We start from the raw sequence: 14,061 nt of genomic DNA, 5'->3' as shown, positions 1-14,061 counted from the left end.
GTCCATGGACGAGGTCAAGTACAAGTCTATATATGAGACTATAGACGAATCTGCACTGGACTAAAGAAAAGCCCTTAGATAATATTATAGACAAGTCTTTAAACAAGATAATAGAACCAACTTTTGGCAATCCAAAAAAAAAAAAACAACCTAATAAACGAGACTATTGGCAAGTCCATAGATGAGTCTCTTCATGTGACAAAAGGCCATTCAGTAGGCAGAGTATTGACAAGAGCATAGATTAGACTATAGATGAGTTCATAGATGACACTATAGGTGAGTTCATGAGTGAGAGTTCATAGGGGAAACTATACATGGACTGAGCTAATAGATGATTAAATAAACGAGGCCATAGATTAGTCCATAAATGACACTGTTGACTAGTCACTAGACTATATAAAAGTCTATAAACAAAACTAGACTGGATTCCATACACAAATTCGTAGACGAGACTTTAGACTGTTTCATCGGGAAGACTTCAGAATAGTATATAGACAGTTGTATAGACCAGATTTAAACCGAGACTATTGAAGAGACAAGATATAGAAAAAGTTCTTAGATGAAGCAATAACAAGTCCATAGATTAGTTTTTTGGCAGGACCTTAGATAGAACTGTTTACGATAACATTGGCGAGTCTAGATAAAACTATAGAACAGTCCAAAAACTAGTATACAGACGAGACAACGATTTCATATACAACACAAGCTTTATCTATAAACAATGTTATAGACTCTGAACTTTTGTCTCATCCTTAAATGAGACAATATTTCTGATTATGATTACTGGACGGTCAATAATCGAGTTGATGCCATAGACTATACAGACAATAAATAACTCTATAGACGAGGTAATTATAGCCGATAATAATTGTCGGATTCATCCACAATACTTCAAAGTAGTAAATATACGAGTCTATTGACAAGATCATATTGAAACAGTGAGAAGTTCATAAACAAATTATAGACGAGAATGTACACAATAGACGGACCTATGGCAGAGGTTAAAGACTCTTGTCCTAACCGTAGATAGAACTACTGATATGTCCATATATGACACTATAAATTAGTCTAGAGACTAGGTTATAGATTAGTCCTTAGACTTTTGGCGGAGACAACAAAGTAGTAAACACTATAAAGAAGTATAGACGAGGTAATTATAGCCGATAATAATTGTCGAATTCATCCACAATACTTCAAAGTAGTAAATATACGAGTCTATTGACAAGATCACATTGAACCATTGAGAAGTCCATAAAAAATTATAGACGACAATGTACGCAATAGACGGACCTATGGCAGAGGTTAAAGACTCTTGTCCTAATCATAGATACAACTACTGATATGTCCATATATGACACTATAAATTAGTCTAGGGACTAGATTATAGATTAGTTCTTAGACCAGACTTTTGGCGGAGACAACAAAGTAGTCAGTATACGAGCCAGGTGAAACCATAGATCTGACTAAAGACCATAGATGTGATTATACATAGAGGTGATCTTCTATACATAGAGGTGATAAACATAAATTAATTTTCAAAATGGTGTGGAGATATAGAGCAATATAAGAGAGACCTTGATCGTCATTGACTTAACAGAATATCCTCGCATATACATACTTATGCTAACATACTTATATATAAATATATTTCATACTTTCAAACATAACTACCACCTACACAAAAATACATAAATAAATATGCATATAGGTACAAATTCAAAAAAAAAAAACTCAAAGAAAATATGATTTCATAATTTTATAACATCTCTTCTTCAGTTGAGCCTTAAAGAAATTCTGTTTGATGATGATTTACAATTTTTGCATATATGTAATTTTATGCCTTTTCATGTGAGTTTGTATAACATCTATTTGTTTATATGTATATTAATGTACATATATGTACAAACAAACTTCACGATATATGTAGATATAAAGGTGTATGTGAAAATAAAGTTATAATTTCTTTAGAGCCCTACAAGATGCAAATTCAATTCTTAAGGCTTATTCAGGAGAGATTCAGAAAATTTGCTGGAGGAAAACATTTGTCGCTATATCCATGGAATCAATTATTTGACTAGTTCTACGGCGGTTTATTTCAAATATTGAAATTGCATATTTTTAGGCAAATCTGGAATATGCTATTACTAGTGATTTTGTTTCAAAATATGATATTGAATTAAAGAAAATACTAAAGAAGGAATGTAATATCTTTCTTAATATAGCTTTACCACCAATATCCCATTAATTTACACCTAAATTCACCTGAACCTATTTTTATTATTATTTTCACCTATATAGCAATCTCATGCGTAAATTACTTTTACAATTCATTTTTGTTTATGACTTCCCAAAAAAAAGTTAAATAAATAAAATCACAAAAATTCCGGAATAAAAAATTATATAAAAATAAAATTACCTTATTTGTTTTGTTATACAGTTAAATTCAGAAAATGTGTTGCTGATGATGGTGATGACAATTTTATTGTTAATATTGTTTGTTATACATATTACTTTTTTTTCATTTTTTTTCTCGCAATGAAAACGCATATAAAATTGGTTTGATGTAGACTTTTTTTTGGCAAATTATATGTAAAATTTTGAGGGAAATTGTTAAAGGAAATAACTTTTTTAATAGGTAATTTATGCAGTTTATAGCAGAAGTTGTTAAAATTGGAAAATATCATTTGGTAAATTCTGTTTTTTTTTATGTGTTGTATAAAAATAGCTGAAAATCTGTTGGAGAGTAATGTTTGATTTCTGTTTTTTGCTTAAACGCATTTAATTTGGTATATTATAAAACAATTGAAATGGCTTTAATTTTGTGTTCTTGGAATTTTATTAAATTTAATGTCGATAAATTCTCGTTTTATAGAAAATTCTCCATAAATTCTTGAAAAATTCTGCATTAGAAAATAATGAATGCTAAAATTTTAGATATGTTAGACAAAATTTTCTGTTTAGAAAAAATATTAGATAAATTTTCTATTGAGAGGAAAATTTCGAAAAATTTTCAATATAGAGAAAATTCTATAGAAAAAAGCTCCTGTCAGTCATGAACTATTCTAGAGAGAAATGCTTATGTCGGACATAAAAAATTCTATAAAGAAAAGCTCATGTCAGACGTGAGCTATTCTAGAGAGAAAAGCTCATGTCAGATCTGAGCTCTTCTATACATAAAAGCTCATGTCAGATACGAACTGTTCTAGAGTGAAATGCTTATGAAATTTAAAGTATTCTAGAAAGAAAAGCTCATGTCAGATGTGAGCTATTCTAGAGATAAAAGCTCATCTCAGACAAGAACTATTCTAGAAAGAAAAGCTCATGTTAGATGTGAGCTATTCTAGAAAGAAAATCTCATGTCACATGTGAGCTCTTCTAGAGAGAAAAGTACATGTCAGATGTGAGTTCTTCTAGACATAAAAGCGGACATGAAGTATTCCACATATTCTCACATGTAAGCTCTTCTAGAGATAAAAGCACATGTTAGATGCGAGCTCTTCTAGACATAAAAGCTCATGTCAGACATGAACTATTCTAGAGAGAAATGCTTATATCGGACATGAAGAATTCCGGAAATAAAAGCTCATGTCAGACACGAGCTATTCTAGAGAGAAAAGCTCATGTCAGACATGAATTTTTTTAAAGAAAAAAGCTCATGTCAGACGTGAGGTATTCTAGAGAAAATAGCTCATGTCAGATGTGAGCACTTTTAGAGATAAAAGCTTATGTCAGACATGAACTATTCTAGAGAGAAATGCTTATGTCGGATATGAAGAATTCCAGAAATAAAAGCTCATGCAGACACGAGCTATTCTAGAGAGAAAAGTTAATGTCAGACGTCAACTTTTCTAGAAAGAAAAGCTTATTTCAGACATGTGATATTTTATAAAGAAAACTTTAGTTAGATTTGAGCTATTCTGAAGAGAAAATCTCATTTCATAAGTGCGCTATTCCAAAAAGAAAATCTCATGTCGGTCATTAGTTATTCTAGAGAGAAAAGCTGAACTATTCCAGAGAGAATAGCTAATGTCAGACTTGAGCTGTTCAAGAGTGTAATCCTCAAGTTAGACTTGAGCTATTCTGGAGAGAAAAACTCATGTCAGATGTGAGCCATGTCAGATATTCTAAAGAGAAAATCACATATTAGGCGTGAGCAATATCAAAATAGATAATCTCATTTCAGAAAAAATTTTGATATACATAAATTTTCTATACTATTTATAGTAGAGTTTTTTTTATTTAAATAAAAAACTACCCAAAATATAAAAAATTATAAATTATTTGAAAATTTTCCCAAAAATTTCCCACGCTCTTCACACAAAAATGGTTTCAAATAAACTAAATGTGTCCCTTATGAAGCTTATCGTGGTCATCATACAAAATACAAATACTAACCAACAATAATGTTGATGAATGTAATGTTAATACAATGTAGACGTACATGTTGCCATTTAAAATAATGTGAAAGATGGTGATGATGATGGGAATGAGTGTAAAAAAATGTGTGTGTTTTTGATGGTCATATCTGAACAGGCCAACATGTAGACCTAAAGGAAAAGTTTTTTATTTATTTATTTTTTTTTCACATAAAGAAGTAGTAGGAGGGAAAAGTTTCCATTTAAATTTAACTGCACTATGTAACATGATCTCTGTTAGATTATGTAGTCCTGCCAGAGGGTCGAGCACTTCCTCTAACTTCTGGTCATTTTACATGAAGTCATAAGTATTTTATGATTTCATGTGCGTGTATATGTGAAGATTTGATTTGGTTTTATTTTTTTAGTTGTTCAAACTTTATTTTCAGTATGTTTTAGTGCGGAATTTTTTTGTTTTGTTTTTATCCGCAAAACACTTGCAAAATTTGATGATTCCCTTGAGCATCATTTACAGTTTATGGTTTTGCGTAAATACTCGTATTCGTGCCCTACACTTACTGACTACCAAACAAGGAATAAACCCACACAAATTCCCTGCTTCACAGTCAAACCGTCTTCCTGCAGTTTTTTTCAGCTTGCCTTGACACCATCATGTTTTTTATGTTTTAAGGTTGTTTTTGACGGGACTCACGTAAGCAATTTTCTACGCTTAATAAATCACAACAACATTTAGTTGTTATATTTTTTCGTGTTCCCCAATAGTCTTCTCGATGGTTTTGCTGTTTTCTCTAAAAAAAAAAACTAGGAAATGGCTTCCCTTATTTGGTGGTCTTTTTTTAGTTCCAGTGAGTGATATGTTTCATGCAGTTATTCTGTCTAACGAAAACATGACATGAGTTCAAATCTCATAGAACATAGGAAACATTTGGGTTTTTCGTGCTGTTGCCAAACATAGATCATCTACGATATTTGAAGTTATAAAATACCAAAAAAACTGGTAATAAAAATAAAGTATAATTAAATAAAAGGACACATTCATAAACATCTTTCACCCAGCAATACTATAGTGCTTTAAGTACTGCTCGTTAGAAGTTATGCTTGTTTACGGTCCTATATCTAGAGTTTATACACCAGGTCTAGTCAGACATAACTTACTATAAAGAAATATCGTCCTGTCACCCATTTTTTCATCATTTACGACAGGGGCTGTTTCAAAGCAGAACGTCATCACATCATACATCTGCCTAGTCAATAGTCTAATCCATGGATTGACCTGTTGTATGGAATATAATCTAGTCTTTGTCTATAGTCTAGTCAATAGTCTAGTCAATAGTATAGTCTATAGTCTAGTCTATAGTATAGTCTATAGTATAGTCTATAGTATAGACTATAGTATAGTCTATAGTCTAGTCTATAGTCTAGTCTATAGACTTTTCTATAGTCTAGTCTATAGTCTAGTCTATAGTCTAGTCTATAGTATAGTCTATAGTCTAGTCTATAGTCTAGTCTATAGTCTAGTCTATAGTCTAGTCTATAGTCTAGTCTATAGTCTAGTCTATAGTCTAGTCTATAGTCTAGTCTATAGTCTAGTCTATAGTCTAGTCTATAGTCTAGTCTATAGTCTAGTCTATAGTCTAGTCTATAGTCTAGTCTATAGTCTAGTCTATAGTCTAGTCTATAGTCTAGTCTATAGTCTAGTCTATAGTCTAGTCTATAGTCTAGTCTATAGTCTAGTCTATAGTCTAGTCTATAGTCTAGTCTATAGTCTAGTCTATAGTCTAGTCTATAGTCTAGTCTATAGTCTAGTCTATAGTCTAGTCTATAGTCTAGTCTATAGTCTAGTCTATAGTCTAGTCTATAGTCTAGTCTATAGTCTAGTCTATAGTCTAGTCTATAGTCTAGTCTATAGTCTAGCTATAGTCTAGTCTATAGTCTAGTCTATAGTCTAGTCTATAGTCTAGTCTATAGTCTAGTCTATAGTCTAGTCTATAGTCTAGTCTATAGTCTAGTCTATAGTCTAGTCTATAGTCTAGTCCAGGGGTCGGCAAACTTTTGAGTCGGAAGAGCCAAAATTTACAGTTTACAAAACATATGTTTTAAAAGAGCCACAAAATTTTTGTTTATTAAAACTTTAAAAATTTTCATATGAAATCCAAAAAGCCCTAAGTTACAAAAAAATCAAAATCGACTTTTTGATTGATTATGACGCACCGTATCAAAATACATGTTCCTGCTAAATTTTACACTCCTACAATTAAAATCAGCGTCCCTATCAAAGAAATTCTAAAAGGTTATGTTCTAAAATTACCTTAAAATTCATGAAAATTTTAAATTTTTAACTTCGAAACTGTGAAATGTTATAAATTGGCATCAAATAAAACAAAAATGGCACTTTTAGCGAATCCTTGTAATATAGAGATTATTTTAACAGTTTTAGAATTTTTTCAAAGAAAAATTCCAATTTCGAAAATGTTTCCATTTCCATGTTTCGGCCTATTTGACCAACAAACCCAGATTTGAATTTAGTTGAAATACTTTATGAATTCACTTCAAAAACATAATTTTTGATTTAATTATCTACAGGACATTCTGCAAGGAATCTTTCTTATAGATTTTTGACTACAAATACTTTTTGAATTTTTATGTGTCATTCGAATACATTTTTTAAAATATAGAAGTTTATTAGAGTAGGGCGACAGTGTTATAATTTAAAAGGCTTTTCGAAGTATATCAGGAAATGTAAAAATAACGAAAATTGATGATGCAGCTAATACAGCATAAAGTAATATATTAATTTGGCGGCAATCAAGATAAAGTTTTTATTTTATGCATACAGAAATTATATTGTGATGTATTGCGGACATCGAACCATATTTTACCAAACCCAATATAAGGTCCTTTTCAGAAAATCACTAACGATCATAATTGACTTAACAGTAGCAATATTTCAACGAAATTCAAAATAAATAACTTTTATAAGAACCAATATCTATCTTCCAAATTTGATTTTAACGCTCATAACAGCCTTAATAATAGCTGTATTATGACGACATTCAACACAAACAAGAAAAAAAATCTCTTTACCAAATTTGGTGACTATCGACTCATAATTGATCCTACCACCATATAAGATCACCACTAGAAAATTACCCTATCGCTCTTAAGTGACTTAATAATAGCAGTAAGCGACGAAATTTGACACAAACAAGTTTTATAAGAACAAAATTTCTCGACCAAATTTTAAGAGGAACATAATTGACCAATCTCCTTTTATAAGGTCTACTTCGGAAAATGACTCTAACGCTCATAACTGATTTAATAATACATATTAGTATAGCGACGCAATTCGACACAAACAAGTATTATAGGAAGAAAAATCTCTCTCCAAAATTTTTTAATGATCAGTTCATTGTTGACCATACCCGCATATAAATTCTTCTTCAGAAAATTACTTTAACGCTCATAACAGTCTTAATAATACCAGCATAGTTGTGAAATTCGTCATAAACAAATTTATAGAAACAAAAATATCTGTACCAAATTTAATAAGATGGGTTCCGAATTGATACTACCAACCAACACCCAATATTGAAGTTTTCAAAGAGACCAAGTTTTTAGTATTTAACTGTATCCAAACTCTCCACATTATTAATTAATTAATTAATTACGATACTTTCAATTTCCAAAAAATATGTTTTAATTCGAAAAACATGAAAATTTCGAAATATACGATTATGATTTACATCTTATCTAATTGCACTTCGTAGGAGCGCTCATGATGCCCCATTCGTTTATAGTGAACTTTTCAATTAAAAATTTAAAGAATTAAACATTTTCTTAAAATACTAACTTATACATGGAACAAATTCAGTGGGAGAGATAGGTTTGTATGGCTTTCGAAAGTTTCACAAACGACTCTAAACATTCATTTGTTAGTTGGCTTTTTACCTAACTCTATCAACTGGCTGTTAATCTTTGACTATTTTCCATAACCAAAGCTTTACTTTTTAAATTCATTAACTGCATTTCTAGAGATCCAGTACCAATTCAAAATGGCACAATGGTAAATAAAAGCAAGGAAAACTACTTGTTTTGTTTTCGTTCTTTCTCGCCCAAAAAGAATTTTCTTGATTTTGCTTACGTACAAAACGATTAAACAAAGATGAAAAGTTGTGTATATTGTAGAAACGTTTGCGAATTGTTTTGTTAGTTTTAACAAACACTGCTCGTTAATCGATTCAGAAAGATTTTAAAATATATAAATATTTGTTTATAAAATAAGAAAGTATTTATGAAACTAAAGAGCCACAGCTCCACATCCAAAGAGCCGCATTTGGCTCGCGAGCCGTAGTTTGCCGACCCCTGGTCTAGTCTATAGTCTAGTCTATAGTCTAGTCTATAGTCTAGTCTATAGTCTAGTCTATAGTCTAGTCTATAGTCTAGTCTATAGTCTAGTCTATAGTCTAGTCTATAGTCTAGTCTATAGTCTAGTCTATAGTCTAGTCTATAGTCTAGTCTATAGTCTAGTCTATAGTCTAGTCTATAGTCTAGTCTATAGTCTAGTCTATAGTCTAGTCTATAGTCTAGTCTATAGTCTAGTCTATAGTCTAGTCTATAGTCTAGTCTATAGTCTAGTCTATAGTCTAGTCTATAGTCTAGTCTATAGTCTAGTCTATAGTCTAGTCAATAGTCTAGTCTATAGTCTAGTCTATAGTCTACTCTATAGTCTAGTCTATAGTCTAGTCTATAGTCTAGTCTATAGTCTAGTCTAGTCTAGTCTATAGTCTAGTCTATAGTCTAGTCTATAGTCTAGTCTATAGTCTAGTCTATAGTCTAGTCTATAGTCTAGTCTATAGTCTAGTCTATAGTCTAGTCTATAGTCTAGTCTATAGTCTAGTCTATAGTCTAGTCTATAGTCTAGTCTATAGTCTAGTCTATAGTCTAGTCTATAGTCTAGTCTATAGTCTAGTCTATAGTCTAGTCTATAGTCTAGTCTATAGTCTAGTCTATAGTCTAGTCTATAGTCTAGTCTATAGTCTAGTCTATAGTCTAGTCTATAGTCTAGTCTATAGTCTAGTCTATAGTCTAGTCTATAGTCTAGTCTATAGTCTAGTCTATAGTCTAGTCTATAGTCTAGTCTAGTCTATAGTCTAGTCTAGTCTATAGTCTAGTCTAGTCTATAGTCTAGTCTATAGTCTAGTCTAGTCTATAGTCTAGTCTATAGTCTAGTCTAGTCTATAGTCTAGTCTATAGTCTAGTCTATAGTCTAGTCTATAGTCTAGTCTATAGTCTAGTCTATAGTCTAGTCTATAGTCTAGTCTATAGTCTAGTCTATAGTCTAGTCTATAGTCTAGTCTATAGTCTAGTCTATAGTCTAGTCTATAGGTCTAGTCTATAGTCTAGTCTATAGTCTAGTCTATAGTCTAGTCTAGTCTAGTCTATAGTCTAGTCTAAGTCTAGTCTAAGTAGTCTATAGTCTAGTCTATAGTCTAGTCTATAGTCTAGTCCTATAGTCTAGTCTATAGTCTAGTCTATAGTCTAGTTCTAGTAGTCTAGTCTATAGTCTAGTCTATAGTCTAGTCTATAGTCTAGTCTATAGTCTAGTCTATAGTCTAGTCTATAGTCTAGTCTATAGTCTAGTCTATAGTCTAGTCTATAGTCTAGTCTATAGTCTAGTCTATAGTCTAGTCTATAGTCTAGTCTATAGTCTAAGTCTATAGTCTAGTCTATAGTCTAGTCTATAGTCTAGTCTATAGTCTAGTCTATAGTCTAGTCTATAGTCTAGTCTATAGTCTAGTCTATAGTCTAGTCTATAGTCTAGTCTATAGTCTAGTCTATAGTCTAGTCTATAGTCTAGTCTATAGTCTAGTCTATAGTCTAGTCTATAGTCTAGTCTATAGTCTAGTCTAGTCTAGTCTAGTCTATAGTCTAGTCTATAGTCTATAGTCTAGTCTATAGTCTAGTCTATAGTCTAGTCTATAGTCTAGTCTATAGTCTAGTCTATAGTCTAGTCTATAGTCTAGTCTATAGTCTAGTCTATAGTCTAGTCTATAGTCTAGTCTATAGTCTAGTCTATAGTCTAGTCTATAGTCTAGTCTATAGTCTAGTCTATAGTCTAGTCTATAGTCTAGTCTATAGTCTAGTCTATAGTCTAGTCTATAGTCTAGTCTATAGTCTAGTCTATAGTCTAGTCTATAGTCTAGTCTATAGTCTAGTCTATAGTCTAGTCTATAGTCTAGTCTATAGTCTAGTCTATAGTCTAGTCTATAGTCTAGTCTATAGTCTAGTCTATAGTCTAGTCTATATTCAAAATCAGCAACATATGTACGTATATGTGAGCTTTTTCAAAAAAAATTTCAGACGCTAGCTTTTGTAACGAAAGTCATGATAACGAACTGGTGTAGAATGTCATAGGGTCTAGCACGCCTCATTCCAGTTCCTTACTATTTTTGATTAAATTAATATATGGTCACAGACAAGCCTTTAATAAATTTGAACAAACTTTTACACTACACACAGACGATGATTCCCATGAAGGTAATTAAACGTTTTACTAAAGTTTTATGTGTCATAAACTATTTTACTACGTCACGTATGTCGTTCTAACCCACATCAAACCTTTAAGTGTTAAGGACGTAAAGGTAAAAACTACATAATGAAATAGTTTTTTAAATTAATTTAAAATATCTTGTAAAATGTTTCCTTCAACTTACCCACGATATTCAAATAAACCGAATGACCAATTGGCGGTGTTGTTGATATCTGACATTCGTAAATACCCGAATCTTTACGCTGGGCATAACGTATACGCAGTGTCCAATCTTCAGCATGTGGTGAATGCATTGCCTCGAATCTTTGATCTGAGGTGTAAGTATAACGGCCCACTGTTAACAAGTGTATATCACGATGACGCACCCAAGAGACCTGAAAAAATGCATAAAAATAAGAAACATGAAAAATATAAACAAAACTAAAAATATTTATTTGTATACTAGTATAACTAATGTACAACTAAAAGTTAATTTATATATACGACAATTGGCCTAATCACACAGATGCTTAAACTTTACAAACTGTTTTATTTAAATGTTGGTTTTGTTGTTAGTTTTTTTTTTAATAAATTTTTTCCTATTAAAATAACACACAGTGGTACATACATTTGGCTTTATGCCAAATTGTTTAACAGGAATACAAGTTTTTCTTTAATAACATGTACACGACCTAAACTCTCTCTCTCTCTCTTCCTTCCTTTCTAGTGCTTTCTAACAACCATCATCATAAACCAACAACCAACCAATTTTAAATTTATATGTATTTTATATAGAAATATTAGAAGTACAACTATGTTTTGTGTTAAAATACAACAAATAAAAATAAAAAAGTGCATTTGAAAATTGTTTTAAATAGTTTATTGAAAAACGTTTTTGTAAAGTTTTTTTCCCATGATTTTTTTACATTTTACTATGACAGATTTGACAGACTTTTGTATGAACAGTATGTGCTTCGTGGTTATATTGGCTTTAAAGTTTTGACATTTTTGTTGTGACCACACAGGTTAATTTCGAGATTTATGAAACACCTAGCTAAGAAAACAAGTATGCATTTACTTTATGATATAGACCAGACTAAACTATAGATTAGGCTATAGAATAGACTATATATTAAACCATAAACTAGACTATGGATTAGATTATGGACTAGACTATAGACTACGCTATAGAATGCGCTATAGACTACGCTATTGACTATACTATAGACTAGACTATAGACTAGACTATATACTAGACTATATACTAGACTAAAGACTAGACTATAGACTAGACTATAGACTAGACTAGACTAGACTAGACTAGAAGACTATAGACTAGACTATAGACTAGACTATAGACTAGACTATAGACTAGACTATAGACTAGACTATAGACTAGACTATAGACTAGACTATAGACTAGACTATAGACTAAACTATAGACTAGACTATAGACTAGACTATAGACCAGACTATAGACTAGACTATAGACTAGACTATAGACCAGACTATAGACTAGACTATAGACTAGACTATAGACTAGACTATAGACTAGACTATAGACTTGACTATAGACCAGACTATAGACTAGACTATAGACTAGACTATAGACTAGACTATAGACTAGACTATAGACTAGACTATAGACTAGACAATAGACTAGACTATAGACTAGACTATAGACTAGACTATAGACTAGACTATAGACTAGACTATATACTAGACTATAGACTAGACTATAGACTAGAATATAGACTAGACTATAGACTAGAATATAGACTAGACTAGACTAGACTATAGACTAGACTATAGACTAGACTAGACTAGACTACTAGATATAGACTAGACTATAGACTAGACTATAGACTGACTATAGACTAGACTATAGACTAGACTATAGACTAGACTATAGACTAGACTATCGACTAGACTATAGACTTGACTATAGACTAGACTATAGACTAGACTATAGACTAGACTATAGACTAGACTATAGACTAGACTATAGACTAGACTATAGACTAGACATAGACTAGACTATAGACAGACCTATAGACTAGACTATAGACTAGACTATAGACTAGACTATAGACTAGACTATAGACTAGACTATAGACTAGACTATAGACTAGACTATAGACTAGACTATAGACTAGACTATAGACTAGACTATAGACTAGACTATAGACTAGACTATAGACTAGACTATAGACTAGCCTATAGACTAGACTATAGACTAGACTATAGACTAGACTATAGACTAGACTATAGACTAGACTATATACTAGACTATAGACTAGACTATAGACTAGACTATAGACTAGACTATAGACTAGACTATAGACTAGACTATAGACTAGACTATAGACTAGACTATAGACTAGACTATAGACCTAGACTATAGACTAGACTATAGACTAGACTATAGACTAGACTATAGACTAGACTATAGACTAGACTATAGACTAGACTAAGACTAGACTATAGACTAACTATAGACTAGACTATAGACTAAGACTATAGACTAGACTATAGACTAGACTATAGACTAAACTATAGACTAGACTAGAGACTAGACTATAGACGAGACTATAGACTAGACTATAGACTAGACTATAGACTAGACTATAGACTAGACTATAGACTAGACTATAGACTAGACTATAGACTAGACTATAGACAGACTAGAGACTAGACTATAGACTAGACTATAGACTAGACTATAGACTAACTATAGACTAGACTATAGACTAGACTATAGACTAGACTATAGACTAGACATCGACTGATATAGACTGACTATAGACTAGACTATAGACTAGACTATAGACTAGACTATAGGACTAGACTATAACTAGACTAGACTATAGACTAGACTATAGACTAGACTATAGACTAGACTATAGACTAGACTATAGACTAGACTATAGACTAGACGATAGACTAGACTATAGAGACTAGACTATAGACTAGACTATAGACTAGACTATAGTAGACTATGACTAGACTATGAGACTAGAACTAATAGACTAGACTATAGACTAGACTATAGAACTAGACTATAGACTAGACTATAGACTAGACTATAGACTAGACTAATAGACTAGACTATAGACTAGACTATAGCTAGACTATAGACTAGACTATAGACTAGAC

At 31.5% G+C, this 14,061-nt stretch overlaps 1 protein-coding gene across 1 annotated transcript in view; it reads right to left on the bottom strand.

Moving 5' to 3' along the window:
• LOC119610502 (zwei Ig domain protein zig-8-like) overlaps positions 1–11,294 on the bottom strand; it is a 57,296-nt gene extending 46,002 nt beyond the window's left edge. The window contains exon 1 of the mRNA XM_037965749.1: positions 11,090–11,294. Coding sequence (XP_037821677.1) covers positions 11,090–11,219 — 130 coding nt within the window. The 5' untranslated portion in view covers positions 11,220–11,294. The remainder of the gene's footprint in view (positions 1–11,089) is intronic.
• Between the last annotated feature and the right edge of the window lie 2,767 nt (positions 11,295–14,061).

The sequence above is a fragment of the Lucilia sericata genome, unplaced genomic scaffold (genome assembly GCF_015586225.1).
Source record: "Lucilia sericata isolate MDLA Ls3-8-SP2 unplaced genomic scaffold, ASM1558622v1 Contig001215F_arrow, whole genome shotgun sequence".
In the NCBI taxonomy this organism is placed as follows: domain Eukaryota; kingdom Metazoa; phylum Arthropoda; class Insecta; order Diptera; family Calliphoridae; genus Lucilia; species Lucilia sericata.
Note: the sequence above shows the minus strand (reverse complement) of the source record. Positions and strands in the feature narration are given on the sequence as shown.